The sequence below is a fragment of the Aquarana catesbeiana genome, linkage group LG09 (genome assembly GCF_042186555.1).
Source record: "Aquarana catesbeiana isolate 2022-GZ linkage group LG09, ASM4218655v1, whole genome shotgun sequence".
Classification (NCBI taxonomy): domain Eukaryota; kingdom Metazoa; phylum Chordata; class Amphibia; order Anura; family Ranidae; genus Aquarana; species Aquarana catesbeiana.
The window spans coordinates 301,225,115-301,249,597 of NC_133332.1; the positions used below are offsets into that span (position 1 = coordinate 301,225,115).

At 43.7% G+C, this 24,483-nt stretch overlaps 1 protein-coding gene across 6 annotated transcripts in view; it reads left to right on the forward strand.

The window, feature by feature from the left end:
* Positions 1-24,483, forward strand: part of PRRC2B (proline rich coiled-coil 2B) — a 202,285-nt gene that overhangs the window by 85,072 nt on the left and 92,730 nt on the right. For all 6 annotated transcript variants that reach the window (XM_073600503.1, XM_073600505.1, XM_073600507.1 and 3 more), the window contains exons 10-13: positions 5,764-5,854; positions 6,820-7,015; positions 12,578-12,905; positions 22,705-22,871. In XM_073600503.1, coding sequence (XP_073456604.1) covers positions 5,764-5,854; positions 6,820-7,015; positions 12,578-12,905; positions 22,705-22,871 — 782 coding nt within the window. The remainder of the gene's footprint in view (positions 1-5,763; positions 5,855-6,819; positions 7,016-12,577; positions 12,906-22,704; positions 22,872-24,483) is intronic.

Sequence of the window (24,483 nt, forward strand, 5' to 3'; positions counted from 1 at the left end):
CCAACACTCATGATCTTTTGAAGTCTGTGGCGTGACATATGCCCTATGTACCAATTTAAATTGGATCATATGGTCTCTCAAGGATACCAGAGATTGCAAAGGGAAACCCCACACACTCCTCCAATCTTCCATGTCCAGACCCAGTATGTCTTGCATCCACCTTGCTCTAAAACCCTCTGACTGGAAGGAAATTAAAGCAAGATGAGAATACAATCTCGAGGTGGACCTCTCCAAACATTTAGACCGAAGTACTGATTCTAGAGTGGATTGTGTAATAATTGAACTATCTTGTGGAAACTGGGCATGAAAAGTATGGGAAAGCTGAAAAAATATCTAAATGGGAACTAGGCAAATTAAAAGCTGAGGTAAGTGTAGGGAAAGTGGACAATTTTCGATCAGCAACCACCTGAGATAGTTAGGTAAATCTGTGCTCAGCCACCATGTGGCCATAACCAGCTGAGTGGCCAAAATATATTAATATAAATCTGGGAAAGCTAAACGACCCTGGTCACAAGGGCGCATCAGGGTGGTTAATTTACAGTGGGGACAGAAAGGATTCAGACCTACTTAAATTTTTCACTCTTTGTTATATTGCAGCCATTTGCTAAAATCATTTGAGTAAATTTTTTTCTCTCATTAATGTACATAGCACCCCATATTAACAGAAAAACACAGAATTGTTGACATTTTTGCAGATTTATTAAAAAAGAAAAACTGAAATATCACATGGTCCTAAGTATTCAGACCCTTTGCTGTGACACTCATATATTTAATTCAGGTGCTGTCCATTTCTTCTGATCATCCTTGAGGTGGTTCTACACCTTCATTTGTGTCCAGCTGTGTTTGATTATACTGATTGGACTTGATTAGGAAAGCCACACACCTGTCTATATAAGACCTTACAGCTCACAGTGCATGTCAGAGCAAATGAGAATCATGAGGTCAAAGGAACTGCCTGAAGAGCTCAGAGACAGAATTGTGGCAAGGCACAGATCTGGCCAAGGTTACAAAAAAATTTCTGCTGCATTAAGGTTCCTAAGAGCACAGTGGCCTCTATAATCCTTAAATAGAAGACGTTTGGGATGACCAGAACCCTTGCTAGAGCTGGCCGTCCGGCCAAACTGAGCTATCTGGGGAGAAGAGCCTTGGTGAGAGAGGTAACGAAGAACCCAAAGATCACTGTGGCTGAGCTCCAGAAATGCAGTCGGGAGATGGGAGAAAGTTGTAGAAAGTCAACATTGCAGATCTCCACCAGTCGGGGCTTTATGGCAGAGTGGCCCGACGGAAGCCTCTCCTCAGTGCAAGACACATGAAAGCCCTCATGGAGTTTGCTAAAAAAAAAAAACACCTGAATGACTCAAAGATGATGAGAAATAAGATTCTCTGGTCTGATGAGACCAAGATAGAACTTTTTGGCCTTAATTCGAAGTGGTATGTGTGGAGAAAACCAGGCACTGCTCATCACCTGTCCAATACAGTCCCAACAGTGAAGCATGGTGGTGGCAGCATCATGCTGTGGGGGTGTTTCTTAGCTGCAGGGACAGGACGACTGGTTGCAATCGAGGGAAAGATGAATGCGGCCAAGTACAGGGATATCCTGGACGAAAACCTTCTCCAGAGTGCACAGGACCTCAGACTGGGCTGAAGGTTTACCTTCCAACAAGACAATGACCCTAAGCACACAGCTAAAATAACGAAGGAGTGTCTTCACAACAACTCAGTGACTGTTCTTGAATGGCCCAGCCAGAGCCCTGACTTGAGCCCAAACCCAATTGAGCATCTCTGGAGAGACCTAAAAATGGCTGTCCACCAACATTTACCATCCAACCTGACAGACCTGGAAAGGATCTTCAAGGAGGAATGGCAGAGGATCCCCAAATCCAGGTGTGAAAAACTTGTTGCATCTTTCCCAAAAAGACTCATGGCTGTATTAGATCAAAAGGGTGCTTCTACTAAATACTGAGCAAAGGGTCTGAATACTTAGGACCATGTGATATTTCAGCTTTTCTTTTTTAATAGATCTGCAAAAAATGTCAACAATTCTGTGTTTTTCTGTCAATATGGGGTGCTGTGTGTACATTAATGAGGAAACTTAAATGATTTTAGCAAATGGCTGCAATATAACAAAGAGTGAAAAATGTAAAGGGATCTGAATACTTTCCGTCCCCACTGTATACCTGGGGTTCTTTGATCCCCATAAAAAGGATGAAAAAAGTTGTAAAAATAGGAGATAGGGAGCCACTGGGGAGAGTATCTAAAAAGATATGTGAATTTTGGTATAATTTTCATTTTTAAAAGATTAATGCGGTAAGGATAATGGTAGAGACTTTCAACTTTGACCCAATATCTCCCAGGATCGGGGTCAGATTCAAGGAAATAAATTCAGAAGCTCGACGGGAAATTACAACTCCGAAGTATTTGAAATTCTCAACCCACTGCAATGGACTATCATTCGAAGCCGTACTATGGGCCTCGATGTCTGTTGGGAACAGCAAGGACTTAGCCAATTTACCTTCAGCCCTGTAACCATTGAAAAGGAATCCAAATACTGTAGGGCCCCTTGGAGAGAGGGTCCAGTGTTGTTCAAAAAAATAACAGACCTGCATACAAGGCTACCCTCTCCAACCAACCAATCCGCAACCCCTTTATATTGGGAGAAATGCGGAGCGCCTCTGCCACAGGCTCCATAGCAATAGCAAAGAGTGCTGAGTTCCCCTAAATATCGAAAAAGTTGATAAACCCCCCCCCCCCCCCCCCCCCCCCATTTTCACTGCAGCTGTGGGATGTCTATATAGGACTTGCAACCATTTTATAAATACCATTGGAAAGACCATTCTGCAGAGTACCTCCCACAAAAAGGGCCATCAAGAGTATCAAAAGCCTTTTCCTATATCTAGAGAGGCAGCAACCCTAGAATCCTATATTGAGATGTGAGGCATGAATATTAGTATATAGTCTCTGCAAATTCATATCAGTGGCTCTGATGTGAAATGCCCTTTGATCTGAATCAGTAATGCTAGGCATCATAGGTTGCAATCGTCGGGAAATAAGTTTTGTCAAAATCTTGAAATTTGTGTTCAAAAGCGCAATAGGCCTGTATGAAGTACAAGAGGATGGATCTTTTGGAGGCTTTTATATGGGCATGGCTCATTGAATCCAGCAAAGCTCCCTCTCTCAAACAATTAAAGCTCCATCCACATATTTGGTGTGGATGCAAGAATCCTCATCGATGTGTTATTGTATTCTAACAGCGAGGAGACTCCTCAGCCTCCCTGCTGTCAGACTACCATAATCAGCACTGCGAGGCTGAAGGAACTGAGATTCTTCAACAGTCCTGTTTGTGAAGTCACTCGATCGGCTTCTCGTGAACGGGAAAAGCCATACATGGATCGAAATTTGACTGGTTCCTGTTCCTGAACTGCCTGAGTTCCGATCCATGTATGGGAATCCTGTTTTTTGCAGATTAATACTTATCTAGGTGGATGCAGCTTCGGTCAGATGCTGCATGTGTCCCCTGGTGCCTCTTCACTGAGAACCGAGCGAATGAACATCGCGGATGGCTCGGTTCTCACTGCTCCCCGAGCAGAGAGCTGCTGTCAATCAGCAGCTCTCCTGCTCTGCTCCTCCAGGCTCACTGGAGGGGTGGGGAGCAGCTCGCTGAGATGCCGAGACTGCCATCAGTCTGGGCACCTGGCGGATCCAGACTTCCGAAGTTAGGATGACTGGGTGCCTGGACTGATCTTGGTGACCTCAGCAGAGAGCGGATTTCAGACCGTTCTCTGCTAATAATGGTTCACAGGAGTGCAAAACTAATTGCACTCCTGTGACCCTTAGGAGAAGCCCAGCCAAACGAGCCCAGGCTGGAATTCCCCTTTAACTACCTGTTCCTATCTTTTCAGCACAGTTGTTGTTTTCTACACTTTGCTATAGGGCACCTTCACTGCAAGTTTAAGGCTCTAATCTTCAGCCTCTTGTCTGTGCCTTGAGTGTTCACTAAAGTTCTAGCCCCAGTATTGGCCTTACTGCACTCTGTGGCATCCCCACTGGGCAGCCCAGATCCTCTTTTTCTCGGGTGCCTCTTCAGTAGTCCTGGCCCCTCCCTCCCTGAAGAGTGCCCCCCACAGCAAGCAGCCAAGCTGCAGCTCCGTGTCCATTCAGACACGGAGCTGTGGTTCGGCCCCATCACAGCAGCAGTGGGAGCCAATGGCACTGCTGCTGTGTCTCAGCCGATCAGCTTTAACAGCATGGTTGTTGAAACTCTCGTTTTGTTTTGAGAGACAGAGGCCCCTTTCACAGGAATGCGGTGTGCTTTCCCTACACTATAGGTGCAGCTCTGTGTACCCCTGGGTTTGGTGCTGATTAGTTGTGCTTTCCCATTGACTTCTATTATTTCCTGTGGCTTTGATACACTTTCTGAAAAGCGCATCAAAAGTCCCGCATGCATGAGTTTTCATCTACTTTCAGAAAGCTCATCAAAACGGCAGGATATAACAGAACTCTATGGGAAAGCACAGAAAACCCATGTGCACACTGTGCTGCACCCGTGGTGTGGACAAACCGCATCGCTTTAGTGTGAAAGGGGCCAGAGGCATTTGTGAATCTGTGATTCCTACTAGGAAGACTACTACTTTCAAGGTCTGTCATCTGATGGAAAGCATACTTCATTTGGTGGGAATCTCATGGTTTCCACTCAAGGAGTGTCTTTGTGAGACAAATCCTTTCCCTCCTGCAGCTGGGTCTGGCTCAGTGTTTGGCTCTCGGTACTCCTTAAGGGTCAGTTTTCAGAAATGATTGGCCCTGGGCTCTTTTAGGACCTTTGTACAGGGAGTCTCTGGTGTAGCTCCCCTTGTTTGTTCCCTTAGGACTATGGGATCTAAATGCTGGTTCTCCCTGCATTCTATTGAGAAACCTTGGTTTGAACTCAATCTTTTCTCTACACATACTTACTAGGTGGCATTCTTTGTTGTGATCACCTCTGTGAGGTGAATATCTGAATTTTTGCCCCCTATCCGGAAAGGAACCTTTTCTGGTTTTACTTAGAGATGAGGTGGTGTTGAGGCCTATTATGTTCTTTTTACCAAAGTTGTTTCTGCCACCACCTTTACCTAAACTACCATCTTCAGTTCAGAAAAGGATATTTTCCTTCCATTGCCTGGATGTGGTTCGGCTGAGAGTCTCTGTTCTACTGCTTCTTTCAGTAGAGACTGGATTTTCACTGTCATACTGGATGAACCCTGGAACAGTACCCTAGGTGGCTCAAGCAGTTCGTCATCGAAGCTTATGGTCTCAAGTATTATCTTCCACCTTTCTGTCAAAGCACTCTCTAGAGTCTACCAGATCTGCAAGTGCTTCTTGTTTTTGGCATCAAACAAACCTGCCAACCTGGTCTATTCACACATTTGTTGAGTTTGTCCACCCTTCAGGACTGCAATTGGATGTCCCGAAGGTTAAAAAGCAAAAAAAAAAAAAAAAAAAACTGTCCACCTCAATGGATGAGAATGAAAGTTGAATTTATGTACTCCTCGTAAAATCCTTTTTTTGTGGTCAATTGGATTTCCCACTCCTCTGTGTTTATGATCAAGCTGTCAATACTGCTTGGCTATCACACTGAGATATGCTAGTTGCCATACATTGGCAATGCATGCTTTCACTTGAAGCGTGGATGGAATAATTATCCAGCATTGCTATTCTGTGTGTTTACTGTACAAGTTACAATAAACTTCTCCACCAATCCTATTTTATTTTTTATTTTATTTTTTTCAGGCATCCATGATGAAGTGGATTATTCAGAAAAGCTGAAATTCAGTGAAGATGAAGAGGAGGAAGAAGTTACAAAAGAGAGCAGAGCTAAATGGTAAGAGTATGCGTCTTACTGCTTGCTTGACTTCTGTTTGTGTGAATCTGCAGATTATATGCAGTTTGAGCTAAGAGCATTAATACATTTTAAAGTATAACTAAAGACAAAACTTTTTTTTTTCTTTAGTTTTTGGATAGAGTGGAGATGGGTGTTCTAGCCCATTAGAATTTTTATTGCTACCTCTGCCCCTGTTAGGGTGATTTACACTCTAGATTTGTCCTGTTGTTTACCTTTTATCATTGAGAGTGAAAGTAAAAGAAAACCCTAATTTTGAGTTGTCCCCAGAAAAGTATTAGAGGGGAAATCTTCCAATGGGGACACTAGTTCTGGGGGAATGCTCTTAATTTGCAGGAATTTGATCTAATTTCCTGTTTTGGCTGTGGGACTGGAAGTGAGGGTAAATCTCTCCAATGGGACACAGATGGCAATAAAAAACTGACAGGGCTTATAACCCTCCATTACTGTATCCATAAAGGAAAAAAAAAAAGCTTTGTCTATAGTTCTACTTTAAGCCTGAACTGTGAATTGTGCTTATCCATTTTGTTTTCTATTTTTTTCACTTGTCACACAAAGCGGACCTGCAGCCAAAACCTTTGTGCGTCTTGGAACAAACCTTTCATAGGTTTTATTTCGATGTCATTGCTGGAAAAAAATTGTGCTCAACTCCTAATGCTTATTTGCCAGACAAATGGTGAGGTCATATCTCACCAGTGGGTACAAGATTATGAAAATGTTACGTTTTTTTTTTCTTATTGCACTAAGATGGACGTTGCTGTTTGCGTCATCTTAGGGAAATTTCTTCTCTCTCCATGTCTCTTGACACATTTCACCATGAGAGGAAGTGAATGGAATCCTCCTCAGTGGAGACATGGCAGTAAGAACCTGACGCAGCCTCTTTCCTTTCTTCTTTTATGTATAAACATAGCTGTTTTCTAGGGGCTAATATTTCTCTTTGGTTTCAGGAATGGCTGGGAGTGTAGAAGGCAGCACCAAGTTTCCTTTAACTCCACTGACAGCGCTGAAACAAAGCACCCAGCTGAGGATGGGAAGGTGTGGAATGACACTGGGATGCAAAATCGGCCCACAAGAAGAGCCCCAGAGCCTGTACAGCAAGCTCCCCGCAAGCCAAACAGTCGCTCTGCAGTGGCAGAACACCAGGTACCACCTATGCAGTCCTAATGTATACAGGGGACCAATCCTGCTTTCGTTTCTCACCATGAGTGGGGTGTTTTTTGAAGGTAACCTGTCACCCTGGTTAGTCAAAGTGGCATAGTCTTTTTGAAGACGAACTCCAGACCAAGACCAGCCTCTTAGAGGTAAAACTGTGAGGTTTAATGTACTTTGTTTCCATTTGGAGAGTTCCTCTCCCTTCATGTTCTGTGGCTGGATGTCACGAGAGGATGAAGTTACATAGTTGGTCAGTTTGGTTGAAAAAAGACAAATCCATCCAGTTCAAAAAAAAAAATAATAAAAATACAATCATATACCCTCAGTTTATTCAGAAGAAAGCAAAAAAAAAACCCAGCAAAGCATGATCCAATTTGCTCCAGCAGGGGAAAAAAATTCCTTTGTGATTCCCCAAGAGGCAATCGGATATTTCCTGGATCAACTTTACCTATAAATATTAGTAGAACGCTACCCCGCAGGAGCCGTTGGTGAATATGGTTCTCTCCCACCCTGCACAGCCAGGCACAATCATTTTCCAAATAAATATAAATGCAGCGCTAAGTGTTACAAAGAACAGGGTGATAACCTGTCACCCTGTATATAGTAAAAAAGTTACTTGTGATAGTGATTATATACCAAAGCAAATGAAGTGAAGGAACAGTCCCCAATAATAAGTTAATCAATAAATGGAGCGTAGTATTTCTCATGGAGAAAAGGGGAACATATGTGGGTAATGCTCTTAAATCAATAAGTGGTCTTCATGTATTCAGGGTCCACACATAAGTAGAAATGACAGAAGTGAATACGCTTACCAGAGGGGATGGACACATTCACCATACGGCATTGTGTCATTCAGGCTTATGGATCGATCGATCCTGAAGGTGCTTGCTAGAAGGCACTGGTGGTGTATTCCGATGGTCCCATCTGGAGCAACCGTGGATGGATGGTGGTGCTCGGATCCCCAGCGGATAGATGGATTCACCTTCACGGAGAGCAGACAGCTGGAGCATGCAGATTCCACCGCACAGGATATCAGATCATATGGAGAAAGAAAAAGGTCTCCACATAATGCATGAATCCAGTATAAAAGGTTTATTAAAAACGCCAGGGAGAAAAAAAAAATTTACAGACGCCAGATGTGGTGAATAGTAATAGTGATCACAAATGGGTATAAAAATCATGTGGTAACAGGGCACAAATGGCTCAGCAACCCGACATGTTTCGGACAATGGTCCTTCAACTGGGGCATCATTAATTTTCCACTCTGGAGACAAGAAGCAGTCCCTGCAACTTTATTTTTTTATTATAGGGGGATTAAACTTGGATGGGGTAAGGGTTGTTATGGGATGCCCATTTGATCAGCAAAGAAACTCTTCGGGGACTTCTCTCTCTCTCTCTCTCTCTCTCTCTCTCTCTCTCTCTCTCTCTCTCTCTCTCTCTCTCTCTCTCTCTCTCTCTCTCTCTCTCTCTCTCTCTCTCTCTCTCTCTCTCTCTCTCTCTCTCTCTCTCTCTCTCTCTCTCTCTCTCGATATAGATCTATATCTGGTATATACACACTTTTCCTCCTTTACCTCCAACACAGAGGTGCTTGTAGAACTATATCTCCCAGGACCAGCTAGTGCTGAAAGAATGGTCTGACGAGCGTTTTCAGACCATAGAAAATGCCCTTTGCAGGCAGGGACCGCAGGCCCCTTTGATAGTGCAGCAAAAAGAGGTCTTTGCTGCTAGCTGTCCTTTTTCCTGTGGCTACTGCTCTTAGTACCGCCTATTCAGGCACTGCCAGCCTACCTGGCTGCAGCTGCCCCTTTCACTAGCCCTCCTGGCTACTTTTCCACTGTCCTCCCAGACTGACTGTTCCATTGTCCTTCCAGACTGACTGCATCCATCCCAGACTGCTTGCACCCAGTCCCTTCAGGCATGCCTCTCAGTCCACTGTAACACTCACCACCCCTCTTGGCTGTCTTCCTCCCAGGAGGTTTGCCTGGCAGTGTCCTCCCGCTTTCCTCTCCTTGCTCCCTTGCCTCCTTGTCAGGATCCCTCTGTGTGTCATAAGTAGGGGTGCCTTTTGCACCCGAGCCCCAGGCCGGAGTTCAACCCCAACCCAGACTGGAGAGTTACTCTCAAAGGGCTCCGACAGCCTAATGCCCCATACACACTGTCGGATTTTCCGACGGAAAATGTGTGATAGGACCTTGTTGTCGGAAATTCCGACCGTGTGTAGGCTCCATCACACATTTTCCATCGGATTTTCCGACACACAAAGTTTGAGAGCAGGATATAAAATTTTCCGACAACAAAATCCGTTGTCGGAAATTCCGATCGTGTGTACACAAATCCGACGGACAAAGTGCCACGCATGCTCAGAATAAATAAAGAGATGAAAGCTATTGGCCACTGCCCCGTTTATAGTCCCGACGCACGTGTTTTACGTCACCGCGTTTAGAACGATCGGATTTTCCGACAACTTTGTGTGACCATGTGTATGCAAGTTTGAGCCAACATACGTCGGAAAAAATCCTAGGATTTTGTTGTCGGAATGTCCGAACAAAGTCCGACCGTGTGTACGGGGCATAACACTTTATCTCCATCTTCCACTTGAACTCCACCCTGCCCCAGCTGGGCTGACCCTGAGTATTTAAGGGAGCCTGCCCCCTGCCAACCCATCTGTTGGGGGTTGGTCAGGACACTCCAGCTAGCTCCTCGACCACCTCCCAACTGCTTTTAGAATCTTCTCCAAGTTTCCAGCAAGCAGGGGGGGTCACCAGAGATGCTGCTGAGTCATCCAGGCTGCCGGAGTCACTAGCCTGACCCAGATTAACACACCCAAGCCTGACAATTAACCTAACCAAAAAAAAAAACACTTGGCACTCTAGCCATGCTAGGGGGTGCTACATTAGTATCCAGTTATATTATGTACATTTAGGAAAGAATCCAGGGCTTTTTTAGAGCAATCTGCTGAGCTGGACAGAACCAGCACTTGAGGGATTCTATTCTGCATTTTCACAGCTCTTACTGTAATGAAGCTTTTCTGTATTTGGAGATGAAATCTCTTTTCCTCTAGACTTAGAGTGCCCCCTTGTCCTTTGTGATGACCTTAAAATTAATAATTCAACACCAAGTTCGCTACATGGACCACTTATGTATGAATACATGTTGGTCATATCCCCCTTAATCTCCTCTTAAAGTGATTGTAAGGGTTTGTTTTAAAAAAATAAATAAACATATACTTGCCTCCACTGTGCAGCTCGTTTTGCACAGAGTGGCCCCGAACCTGCTCTTCTGGGGTACCCGTCAGCTCTCGTGGCTCCTCCCCGCATCAGATAACCCCCTGGAAGAAGTGCTCTCCCGGGGGATTACCTTGCGCGCGTGCTCCCAAGTCCAGCATTTGGCATCCATAGAGGCCGAATGCAGGGCTTGGCCCGGCGCCCGCATCATTGGATTTGATTGACAGCAGCAGGATCCAATGGCTGCGCTGCTATGTCTATCCAATCAAGAGCCGAGAACCCTGGGCAGAGACATCGCGTCCCGTGGGTCAAGTTCCAGGGCACAGTTAAGTAAAACGGGGTGCCAGGGGGCTGGTCACTGCCAGGTGTTTTTTGCCCTTAATGCATAGGATGCATTATGGGGAAAAAGCATGAGCGTTTACAACCCCTTTTTAAGCAATGATAAATTCAGTTCCTCTAATCTTTCTTCATAGCTGAGCTTCTCTATGCCTCTCTGGAGGCCATACCTCTATTAATACAAGAAAGGACTTTGCTCACTTTGGAAACCGCAGCTTGGCATTGCATGCTATTATTGAGCTTATGTTCTACCAAAACCCCCAGATCCTTCTCCACTATTCCCACAGTTGTACTCCCCCCTAGTATGATGCATGCATATTCTTAGCCCCCAAGCCCATAACTTTACATTTATCAACATTAAACCTCATTTGCCACATAGTTGCCCAATTAAACAGTGCATTGAGGTTGGCTTGTAAGTTGGAGACATCCTGTAAGGACGTTATTCCACTGCATAGCTTGGTGTCGGGCCCTTCAAGTCTAGTATGGATTTTGAAGGAAAAATTTTCAACAGCACATGGAACAACATGCAGCAGAAAAAATGGTGTTGGCAGCACATGGAATCACAGGGAGTACCCTCTTGTCTCCCCTCCCTCCTGGAAGAGCAGACCCCTCTGAACCTGAACCTAGAGAACCCTCTCTGCAAGACATCCTTACTGCAGTCCATACCTATGGCTCCTCATTCACTTAATTGTCCACAGAAGTTAGAAGTATGAAAGAAGGTATACTGCAAATTAGTCATGAATAGAGGATGAGCTGCCTCCACTTTTGCTAGATGTTCAAATGACTGCTGCTAAAACGACAGAAATGGCGGCCAGAGTGGAAGACGTGGAAAACAGGCTGAGACGGCGTAATATCCGCATAGTTGGCATGCCTGAAAAAGCTGAAGGGAAGAACCCTCTTGACATGAAAATGGCTAGCTGACACGTTTGGTAAAAAAATAACCTTACTCCATTTTTCTCTGTGGAAAGAGCTCACAGGGTGCCTTCTCCCCCACCGCCACCAGGGGGCAGTGATAGACCTTTCCTGCTGAAACTCTTACACTATAGAGTTAGAGATATTATCCTCCGCATGACTAGACAAAAAGTTAATCTGGAAATACAGGGCACTAAAGTATCCATATATCTGGACTTCTCAGCAGCAGTCCAAAAGCAGAGGGCTAGATGTACTGAAGTGAAGAAATGCCTGCGAGCAAGATCAGTGATGTATTCCATGCTTTACCTGATCAAACATACTTGTAGCAGATGGTTCTGTACACTTTTTTTTTTGAAAACCTGGCTATAGCTGCCAACTGGCTTGATCGTCATAAGCAACACCTGCGAGCGGCTGCTCGAGATGATGGCCCGAGCTAGAATCATGCGTTAACCTGCCTACATATATTCTGTTTGCTCACCTTGCTAACAAAGGAGCCCAAAGAGGAACACTTTGGATTTACTGGTTTATTACATTTCTTACTAGCAACTTGTGTACTTGGCTTCACAGCATGAGGTCGTAGCCCTCGCTTGGCCCCCCCCCCTCACATAGCCCTGTGGGGCACAATTGGAAGGCTTTCCAATGAGAACTTCCGTTTTCTTGGTTGGAAGATTGTTTTTCTTTTTTTTGTTGTTTTTAAGCCCTGGTTGGATGGGCTCTACCTCTACAGATCATTTTACTACACTACTCTACCACATGACTGTGCTCCAGAGTAAGACGACTGATGCCAGCCACATGCAGTGCCTCCTGAACACGGGCCATCATGGTAAACTGCTTGACCGGACCTCCGGGTCCCCTGGGCCACAGACTGGGCATTTTTCAAATATGTCTATATTTGACCGCAAAAGAATTATGTAGCCGTTTATGATTTTTTTTTTTTTTTTATTCAGAAAATGCTGGTTGCCTGGATGTGATCAATGACAAATTAGATATTTCTTAGTACAGGATTCCTTTTAAATAGCAGTGTTGACTTTGTGAGCTTGTCGATTTACACCCCTGTATGTGTTTGTGTTTTTTTTCTTAGAAGCCTGCACCTTCTGCCTTACTGCGACAACCCTCTGTGGAGGAGAAGGAAGAGAAGGTACCTCCTAGGCAGAAGTATGTACAGTCTGAGATATCTGAGGCAGTTGAGCGCGCTCGCAAGAGACGTGAGGAGGAAGAACGCCGGGCTCGAGAAGAGAGGCTTGCTGCCTGCGCAGCGAAACTTAAACAGCTGGATCAGAAGACAAAGCAAGCTTCAAAATCTGGGAGTGAGACCCCGAGGCGGTTGGAAAACAAGGAGAATGAAGATCCCAGGTCTCCTATCTCAGATCGGAGCAGCACTCAGGAAAGTTTGCAGAATTTCCGAAGAGGTACGACTGCATGTGAAGACTGCTTGAGATCAGTAGAAACCACCTATTCACAGGGACAGAATGTCAGTCAGGGGTGGTATATGTTTGAGTGCCCTTCCTCCTCCTTCCGCTTTATATACAGGCCTTCAGTATTACGATTTCTTCCACCCTCCACATAATGCTTCATTTCATCAATCTGCTTCATAATAGGTTTTTCTTTTAGTTTTTTTTTTTTTTTTTTCTAGTTCAGTTGTCTCCTCAGATTACATTTTAAGTTGAATCAATCCACATTTAAAACTGAACTGCAGACAATCCCCTAAATTAAAATAGCCATGAACAAGGTTATGAATTGTCTTAACCTGCCAAAAGATTTGCAGAGCTGATCAGCCAGTCTTTTGTTCCAAGATACCCTTTTGTGCAGTCAGACAGGTCAGTGACATTGCTTTTGTCCCTGCCAATAAACACTTCAACTTGGTTACTGACCTGCCCCAGGCCTGCTTGGGGGAGTATAGAGGAGCATTGCCACACTGATAAGGTCATCACTTTGCTCTGACCTCTCCAGCAATTTATGCAATGTAGACTGTTTATTTTTTGTTTTCTTGTACTTTGAGGGACACAGGAAATCTTTCACCTTCAGGTTATACTGCAGTGTAGAGGAGGATTGGACACTGGAAAACTGTCTGTTTTTGCTAGTGTCCTAGAAGAATGGACATGTTTTCTTTTATCTCTTCAGTGTGGAAGAGTAGCCCAACTTTTGCTAACTGCATTTTTTTTTTTTTTCTTGTCCTCCAGTTTTCTTTTTGTTCACTTTAGTCTTTTCTCTAGAAAGCCATTAGTGCTTGCCTCTTGAGCTGCTACTATCTGGCGTGACCATCTTTAGTCTTGAATTTGGAATGTAATGTCCTTGGATGAAATCTTCAGGTGCTCCCCAGATTAAAGGTTAGCTATAGAATGGTTTTCCGGTCCAATGCCACTGGTATTGCCTCAGAGCTTGTCCTGCCTCTGAAACTCACTTTCTGAATAATTTACGCAGGCCAAGAAACAGAAGCCACCGCAAAGGCCTGACACCATTTCCCAAATGTTTCTTCCACGGAAGAGGTTATGATATCCACTGGTTGGAGTGTTGCCTATGTGTGCTTTGTGCACTTTCCTGCCATACGATAGTGAGAAAATTTAGGTGCTGCGGCCAGGCCATGTGTAGCTTCCATCCTGCAAGTTTCGGTAGCCCACCACCTGATGCTCACCTGCCATCAGTTCCATGGGTTTCATGACCATCTGATGCCTTGCTTCATACCCTGAGCCTTAAGTTGCTTTACCCCCACACCATCACAACATGTCTGATTCTAGGCATGGGGGGACTGTCTCGCTGTAACAGGTGCCCTCATCCTACAATCTTAACATATCCAGGACTGCTTGCCTTACACATCATGATCATGGTGATGTCTGCTGACTGGAGTCCTATTGACTTCTTCTCCTAGAGTCTATCCATTCATTATTCCTCTTTAGCTCTGTTGGATGTGGCTACTTTCTCTGACCTTTTGGCTGATGTTTTTACTACAGTCACACAAGACTTTGTGGTTCAAATCAACCTGGTTAAATGACTGTACCTTCTCCCTCAGATTGTTTGAATTACCTGCAGCCTTGGTGCATTTCGAGCCACTGAGACTCTCTAATCAGAGTTCCTCGAAGTGTTTGCGTAATGAGCTTGCCCCTAAAGGGTTGTAGTCCACTGCTGTTACTCCCATGTTAAGAGACCATTTCAGCTCTTATAAATGCAGTGCACACTACCCTGAAACTAAAGGATCAGCCTGTTGATTCTACCTTTTGTGGTTTACAGTCTTGGCTCCTTTAGAGCCCATGAGGCCACAAAGGCTTCCTATTGCACCTGCTGTTCAAGCTCTCGTTCCTTCAGTGTCCTGCATTAACAAACGACTGCCACCACTGCTAGAGGATGCACCCAACTGACATGCGGTAAGGAAGGGAAGATTTCCCTAGAACTGCTCACTAACAGACCCTGCTCTTCATCCAATCCTGGCTTTGACTTTTACAGTGCCAAACTATGGCTGACTTGTCAAATGCCTTAAAGGGTCCTTCTGCTGGTTTGCTTGATACCCTGCCTGTAGAATGCATGCAACAAATTGCTGTAACTTTAAAAGAGAAATATGGGTTTTCTGCTTTTTTTTTTTTTTTTTTTCGCTAATCATACTTGCCTTGGAGGATGCAGCATCTGAGCAATGCAGCAGCTGTCACCCAGCGTCCCTTCACTGAGAACCGAACCACCGAACACCGCCGATGGCTTGGTTCTCACTACTCCTCCTCCTGCTCTTGCTCTTCGTCTTCTCCAAACTCATTGGCGTGTTGAGCTGTGGAGGGGCGGGGAGAGGCAGTCTCAGTGGCTCACTGAGACTGCCATCAGTGAAGGCAGCTGGCAGATCCAGACTTCGGAAGTCGGGATGACGCGCTGCCTCGACTGATAACAGTGACGTGAGCAGACTTCAGACCGATCTCCGCTGAAAACTGGTGACAGGAGTGCAAAACGAATTGCACTCCTGTGACCCAGAGGAGAAGCCCAGCCTAAAAAGTTCAGGCTGGACTTCTCCTTTGAACTTCAGTTGTGTCAATTTGCTGAAAGCCTCCTGGCTTATCTCTTGCATGAATCTCCTGTCAGTATACATGTGAAGGATACTTTGGTTAAAGTGCTGGGCAGTGAAAAATGCACCCAATAAAAACCTAATCCATGTGGCTTTCGAGGAAGGTCTCCACCCTTTATACTGTTGACAAGAGTGCTACCGGTGAATAGGGCATCCATCTTCCTCAGCAGAAGCCGCTTAAGAATCAGACTTCATCTGTTAAATGTCCCTCTCTTCTCAATTCCCACGGTCTCCACTCCACAAATGACAGGGAAAAAAGCACCAGACAGCCAACATGTTTCAGGGGCTCAGCACTCCCCCTTCATCAGGGATTTAAAATAAATTGGCTGTCAGGTGGACCCAGAGCAAAGCTGGAAAATTCTAATCCATACCAGGTTAAGCTTCAAAAATGTGTCTTAGTAGCAGAGCAGGACCTTTTTTAAAGGGGTGTGTGGTTTTTTTTTTTTTTTTTTTTTTTTTTTTTTGCCTCCTGGTTTTGTTTGAATTTTCCAGGAGATTTGCTCTGGGTCCAATTGACATCTAGTTTACTTTGATCCCATGTGAAGGAGGAGTGCTGAAAACCTTTGGCTACCTGTTACTTTTTTTATTTGTGGTATTGCCACTTTGATCTCTTGGAGCTTTTGTTTGGTCCCCACCTTTAGTTGAAATGCATATGACTTCCTCAGCCAACAGCACCTGGACCCAGGAGAGTGATCCCTACACCTGGAGGTGTTCCAGAACCTCTGTCCAGGGAGGGCATCCCAAATGTAGATATCCAGTTTCATAAACAAAGTTTACAGGTTTGTCCCCAGACAGAGGGACCCTCCAGCAGAAGCAGTGGCAGCCTGTTATGTCTTTTGGAGTTCAGATTTAACTGCAGCAGCTGGTTAGCCCCGGTTTATGATACCTACCACTTAAGGCTGTTTTTTTTTCTCTTCAACCAGTTGGGGGCAACGTCAATCTCTTTTCAGCAATAAGCGGGCTCTAAGCTAAGGAATTCTACAGCTGGGAGGCATAAGCATGAAATCTTCAGATCAATTTTGGTGTTCATAGGTCACAGTCTACAGAAGGGTATTAATAAACTGTATTGTTTATCATGTGAAATACTTTAAATGGAGAAGATTTTAATCTTGCATATGTGTGACAAGAAAACGGTATAACACAGTGAATGCAAATGCATTTCAGCATCACCTTGAACACACATAATCTGATAATAAAATTAGGGCATCTGTCCAAGGGTGTTTTTTATATGCGCTGCATTTTGGTAATTGCAGCATTAAATGTATCTCTTCGGGACTTTTTGAAGGACACACAAGGAAGCCAAGGATAACTTCCCTTTTTTTTTTTTTTGGGTAGCATTCTTTGCTGGCTTCTACTGTGATTCTGAATGGTGCGTCCTCATAGGGTTAAATAGAAAACCATATTCTGCTGGTCTTGCTGAGTGCAACATACAGCTAAGGCCCCTTTTTAATATATTTATGGACACAAATCCTTATGCTGCATAAACTGTCATGTGTCTGGACGAAGACAACAACATTTGTATACTATATTATTCAGGATTTATATAGCGCCAACAGTTTGTGCAGTGCTTTACAACAAGGGGGTAAGACAGTACACTTACAATACAAATCGATACAGGAGGAATCGGAGGGCCCTGCTCGTTAGAGCTTACAATCTAGAAGGAGGGGGGTCAAGTGGAACAAAAGGTAATATTTGTGGGGGATGAAGTGATGGAGAAAATTAAAATATAGTTGTTAGGTGTGGGTAGGCTTCTCTGAAGAGGAGGTTTTTCAGGGATCGTCTGAAAGCTAATAGAGTAGGAGATAATTGGGCAGATTGGGGTAGGGAATTGAGAGGCTGTAGAGAAGTCCTGGAGGTGAGCGTGGGAGGAGGTGATAGAGGTAGAGAGCAGGAGGTCTTGTGAGGAACGAAGAGAACGATTAGGTTGGTATTTAGAGACTAGGCTAGGGATGTAGCTGGGGGCTAAGTTGTGGATGGCTTTGTTAGTATTTTGAATTTAATAAGTTGGGTGAGTGGAAGCCAGTGGAGAGGGATTGGCAGAGAGGAGTAGCGGATACAGAGCGATTGATGAGGTGGATGAGTCTGGCAGCAGCGTTCATGAGAGATAGACTGTGTAGAGGTAAGCCAATGAGAAGGGAGTTACAGTAGGCGAGAGATGACCAGGGAGTGAATAATTGTGACTACAATGAAACCCTCCTTTGTGTGCTGTCTTGGAACATGACTGGGGCAAACTTTTTGTATGAACGTTTTTTATATTTTAAAGAATTATAGCTCCTTTCAGCCAGTAATGATATTTGAACGTCCCTGCTATACTGCACAACTTCTGGACATACCCCCAGCTTGCTGATTGGGCAATGAAAGAGTAGCAGCACATGAAGATAAATTACTGTGCACTCTCCTGTAAGTGTGATCATGTATTATATGGACAGCACACTGCAGAGCCGGCTTGACTTGCTGTGGTGGTCCTCACTTTGTCAGCCTTAGCCCTGCTGTGAAGGAGGTTAAAAGAGGGTGAATACACATTTACATTTTTAATCTGATTGCATGTATCTTTTTTTTTTTTTTTTTTCTTTGACAGCAGAGATGCATTATTTTTAATTGTTTCTTAAATATCTCCCTGCAGTTTAACTTCCAATAGTTTTAGCTTAATTTCAGGCACATTTATGTTACCGGCTAGGTAGAGCAGGTTATCGTTGGGGAGTTTGTCCATGATCCTTGCTGTGTAAGCTTTGTTAACAAAGCCCTTAAATTTGGAATCAAAACTTGCTGCTCTATTTATAACTTTGTCAGACTGGTTTTTATAAAATGTTATCCTGTTGTGTTTACACTGCTGCTAACTGTATTTATTTATCATCAAGCTGTGCAATATTATATTTTTGAATAAACTCTTTAAATTGAGGCCCAGTTTGCCTTTTGGGTTTTTGTTTAATAAGAACTAGACAGCATCATTTTTTTAATCAATCGAGTGTCTGTTGTCTTTGCACATTGAAGGTGAGCATTTTAGGCCTCATTCGGATGGGCGGAGAGGCTGCTGCATTCAGTGGTGCCTAAATGCCATCTCTGGACTCAGCAGAACTTTATGCTATGGATGCATACAAACTGGATGATTAGCTGCTGCCAGAAATACAATCTCTGCCCCCCCCCCCTTTCCCCAAGAGAGTGCCAAAAATAATATGGGGGGGGGGTTTGAGGAGGGCATAAAGTGGTACTTCCCCTTTAGGATGAAATTCCATATGGGCTTTGATGTTTTTTCATATAGTCTTTGCCTATTAGTTTTTCCTAAGGTGTATTATCAGCAGTTTCTTTTAACGTGAAGGCTAATTGCAAAGTTGACCTTGCATTCATTCCTAATATGACGTAGAGTGACTTTGCGACCAGAAACCTAAATTCTGTGTAACACAGATACTAATATTTTTGACCTTTCCCTTCTTAAAAACCATGGCCGTTTTTACAAAGATGCACCTCATTTGCCTTGGCATTTGACTCTAGCCTTTAAAATGTAAAGGGACCAGAGTTCATATTGGTCACAGTATGTTAATACAGATGGTTACCCAAAAGTTCAGGCTTTTTGGCCATGTGGCCAATTCTTGGATGGATCTTAAAGTCCTTTTTTTCCAGGAAAGCACTTCCAGAACAGCCATTCTGTTCACTCTGTATTCATACAAGAAAGAATGATTAAAAGTTGAATTGACATATCATTAAAACATAAAGTGGAAGGTATAGACTAATAAGTTTAAAAACCATTGTCTATGCCCCCCTACTATTACCTTTGCCTACCATTTGTAAAAGATCTGCAAAGTTACCTTTTGTAATCCACTTTGGTGCTGTCACGTGATCCAGAAGCTGTGTCGGCATGCAGCTGCTGCAGGGAATGGGAGAAAGGGGCAATGGAAGCAGATGGGTAATGTCCAGACTACATGAATTCAGCCCCATTCCATTGTCAAGTTCTTCCTGAGACACAGGAGCCACAGCTTCTGGATCTAAAGCATATGGTGTGAGTGGGCCCAAAGACCAGCAGCTCCCTACCCCCTTTCCCCAAGAAAAATACTCAAGTGCTGAGCTCAGTTGTTTTGAGGTGATTATCTTTGCTTATCTTGCTGAAGCTTCTTCAGTATCCAACAATCTTGAGGTGTCTTACCAGCCCCCTATGTTACTATGATATCCTCTTGTGATATAGGAGTAAAAAGAATAAACAGCAGAGTGCATTGACATATGTTGGCATCTGACACTCAGCAAATAGTGAAGATTTTTCAGAAAGACTATCTCCTTCCTCAAGGTGGAGTTTTGGTAGCAAGACAGAGCTTGGACCAATGTAAGGATGCATATTCCATACCTGTGGGATCCCTTTGAAAGCTATAAATCCCTGTAGTTATCGGCACTGTGTTTCGGGTTCTATACAGAGCGATTGCCCTGCTTGGTAACCACAGCGGGTCACTTAATCGGGATGGGTGCCATTCATAGAATACCTTGCACTTCTTTTTTTTTTTTCAGTGAATGCAAAGCTTTCTCTGATCAGATGAGGTAGAGAAGCAGGGTGGTGATGTCATGATCCCCATCTAGTCCAATCGGACAACTCCTTGCACTCACTGAGAAGAATGCAGTGCATTCTGTAAACGGTGCCCATGACATGCAAATTGTATTGACTAAGCAGAAGAGCCACTGGGCACAGGATCTGGAAGATAGCGGAAATCCACTGTAGTAGCAGAAACTGTTATGCTGATTTCCCTGCTTCCAAATGGATCCCATTGGTATGGCATATGCATACTTATATTGATCCAAGCTAGACCACTGTAACCATGCAACAAAAATTATAGCTGGAATTCAGCTTTAATCATGTGGGGAACTCCTACAGGAGCTCCCAGAATCGGGGTAAATTCTGCACCCACTTTCTTGGGAATCAATTATGCAGTTGCATACCTCAATTAAAAGGTCAAAGTTCTTCCTCTTGGTCTAGTACTGGAAAGGGAAGCCTTATGCCGATAGAGGAGTGCAGGTCAGAACACTCGCTTAATGTGTTTTGAACTGCAAACAATATACCTGGCTATTTGCAAGGAATATAAAAATACATGCGAGCAGCTCAAGAGGTCTGTTCCCTTGTGTGCTAGCAGTATACTGCAGCAAATGAGGTATTTCCCCAATCGGGACAAAGACTGTAATAAAAATATTTATGGGTTCTAACACTTTCCTGCACTATCCAAAACCATTCAAAAAAAAAAGTGTGTAGATGGGCTTTAAGTAACCCTTGGCTGCGGCTCTTAAATGGACATTGAGACACTGTCTGTCACCTGAAGGTACAGCAGGACAAATAATCCTGTTAAATAGGACACAATATAATTTGTACAATTGGGACATAGTAGTGTTGCCTGGAACTACTGTTGTACTTGGCGCTTTTAAAGAAAACCTGTCTCTTGGGGTATCTTCCGATGCTGGACACCATTTGAAAATGCTATTTTTTTATTTTTTTGTCAATGGCACAGGGCCAGCAACTTGTTGCTCATGCACACTGCATCTGAAAAGCTCAAAAAAGCTGCTCCTTCAGGCTTTTGAGGGTTTTTCTTTTTTTCTGCCTGGAAACTCCCCTCCATATTAGCCAATGTGTCCATGCACAGTATTACCTTTTCAGGGATTTACAGGAATGTGCTCTTACAGGCCAAAAAAAACGCACCAAACTCACGTTAAGCATTAAAAAGCGCAAAAACACACTAAGGTAAAATGAGGGGAGGGTTTGTGAAAAAAAAAAAAAAAAATTGCTTGGGTTAAAAGATGCTCAAATAAGCTCAATTAAAAACATACAAAAGAGCACAAAAAAGCACAAGCTTCTTGAAGCTTTTAGCCAACTAAAAGCTGAAATGCTTCTAAGTTTGAGCTGCACTGTGCATGAGCCCCTACTTATTGAAGCTACTGGACTCACGTGTGACGCTTGGGCAACTAGCATGTTCAGGAGGCAGGTCATCATTGGTACAGATTTCATGTAAAGTTTCTTTAAATGAAAAATACGAATGCAATGTATTGCAGCTTTCCAGTCTGTAGATGTGGTGGCTGCATTCATTTTCCTTTTTTTTTTTTTTTTTTTTTTTTTTAATTTCAACTTTTTTTTTTTTCTCATTTTCATCTGGAGATCCTGCATGTAACACATTTCTGTCCTAGGCCACCAGCATTCATTCAGTGTACTATATCTATGGAGAAGCATCATTGTCACCCTTACGACTACAGAGCATCCTTTCCTCATCTCCATAACATAGGTAGGAAGTATTCTGTAGATCAGCCTTTTTCAACCAGGGTGCCTTGAGGTTTCTTCAGGGGTGCCTTGGCAAAATGCTTAAAAATTGCCCAAAAATTGTATACATGCTGAAGTATGGATGAAGCCTGCCTTTTAGTTAAACAAAGCCACAGGTTTTCATTGTGCAACATTACAACCTTCTAGCTGCCGGCGTCCTAACGACCAATGGCATCTTTCAGTTAATAAGGAGGATGTGGTGTGCTGCATAGCATTCTTGTTTGACCTTCCCCTGCTCCTCTCTCATCATTGGTGTCACACTAGCTGAGTGAGGGAGAAGAGCAACATTGGAATGCTAGTCGGTACCAGTTTGCAAAAGTGTTTTTGCTGTGAAAGAATACAAATCGCCTCTAACGTTGGCTGTCCTACATATGTGGCTGTTGCTGCATTAGGTAAAACTATTAGAATAGTCTTTGCATTTTAAAATGGGTGCCTCCAGACTGTCCATAGTTTTTAAAGGGTGCCTTGACCGGAAAACATTTGGGAAACACTGCTGTAGATAACAGAAGTGAGCAAGGCAGGGCTGAAACATTGAGCCAAGGCAGCAGAGTGCACAGGACAGCAGTGGATTTGCTGCAGGATTAACTAGTACGTTTCTGTACACTTTAAAGAGACAAAACTTACGCAAGTGTACATGTATTGTGATTAACTGAATTTGTCTTATTTTGCCCAGTCATGCACTTCACATCTGCTACACAAAATGAAAGCTGAATGCTGGTGCTGTGGGTAGCAATTTCAATTTTTCTTTTCTATTTTTTATTTTTTTTTTATTTTTACTCTTACATCTGTAGTTTGCAGCTGACCATATGCCCTTGGGGTGTTATAATCTGCTTACGATTCGTTTTTTTCTTTTTTAAATCTTTTTATTATGTTATGTTTTTTTTCCCCCTAGAGTACTCACAGGAAGCACCATCTGATAATTTGGAGGAGGAGCTTCCCACAGTGCCCAGAGGAGGTGATGCAAGCAGCGAGGAGGAGTACACAGAATCCACATCTGCCATGCAGGATTTTGGCAAGCACCAGAAACTCATCCCACCCAGATTTCAGAGGCAGCAGCAGGTAAACATGCACTTGTGGGCTTAAAGTGGTCGTAACTCTTAACTCATGACAAAATAATTTTTATACACAGAAATGGGTGCCTGTGTTAATTGTGTGATTGTTTTTTTAACTACGGGGCATGCACGTCATGACAGATGACATTGGCACCGAGCTTCTGCATTTCTATAGCAATGGAACGCCATCAGGCCCGGCAGCATGCGTCACTTATTCCTTTTCCCAGCTGACTGCAGTAGCAGGGGGCGGCTGTGACTGACTACGGAAGATACAGGCGCACTGTGCTTGTGCACATCATGCCTGTGTATCTTCAGCGTTATGACAAGACGTAAACTGACCACACTAGGGTGGATTGGCAGCCATGCTAGCATGTGGTCAGTTTACCTTCAGTAGGCGGGGCACATACAGGATCAACCAGGTAAAATGGAATATTGGGAGAGAGACATTTTATGATGTGATAAAGCACATTTCAGAAACTTAAAGTGGTTGTAAAGGCAGAAGCATTGTATGCATTAACCGCTACCGGACCAGCCGCCGCAGTTATACTGCAGCAGGTTGGCTCACCTGGGCCGGGCCGTCGTAGCTGTATGTTGGCTCTTTAAGATGCTGTAGGAGACGTGCGCGCCGGCAGCGTGTCCCTGGAGCCGATGTTAGTGCCCGGCAGGCACGATGACCGCTGGGCACCTGCGATTGCTCGTGACAGAGCGAGAACCGGGATCTGTTTTTTTTAAACCCACAAATCCCGGTTCTGTCAGGGGAGAGGAGACTGATCGTGTGTTAATAGTAAGTATGAACACTGATCGGTCTCCTCCTAGTCGGTCCCATCTCCCCCACAGTTATTACACACCTAGGGAACATGGTTAACCTCTTCCCGGCCAGTGACATTTATACAGTAATAAGTGCATTTTATAGCACTGTTCGCTGTATAAATGTCACTGGTCCCAAAAATGTGTCAAGTGTCGATTTTGTCCGCAATATTGCAGTACCGTTAAAAATCGCAGATCGCTGCCATTTCTAGTAAAAAAATGAATTAAAATAAATCTATCCCCTAAGCGCTGCGTAAACTGTTGGCGCTATATAAATCCTGTATAATAATAATCTAAATCTATCCCCTATTTTGTATACGCTATAACGTTTGGTCAAACCAATCAATATATGCTTATTGCATTTTTTATTTTGTTTTTACAAAAAATATGTAGAAGAATACATATCGTCCTAAACTGAGAATTTTTTTTTTTTAAATTGTGATATTTATTATAGCAAAAAGTAAGAGTGTGTGTGGTTTTTTTTTTTTTTTTTTTTTTTTTTTTGCGCAAAAAAAAAAAACCGCAGAGGTGATCAATTACCACCAAAAGAAAGCTCTATGGGGGAAAAAAGCACGTAAATTTTGTTTGCGTACAGCGTTACACGACTGCACAATTGTCTGTTAAAACGACGCAGTGCAGTATCGCAAAAAATGACCTGGTCAGAAAGGGGGTAGATTCTTCTGGGGCTGAAGTGGTTAAGATAAAAAGCCGCCTGCGTGCAGCAGCCCCTCTAATACTTGCCTTAGCCCATCTCGATCCAGCGATGTTGCACGAGAGACTTGGCTGCCCGGGACTCTCCCTCCTCTTGGCTG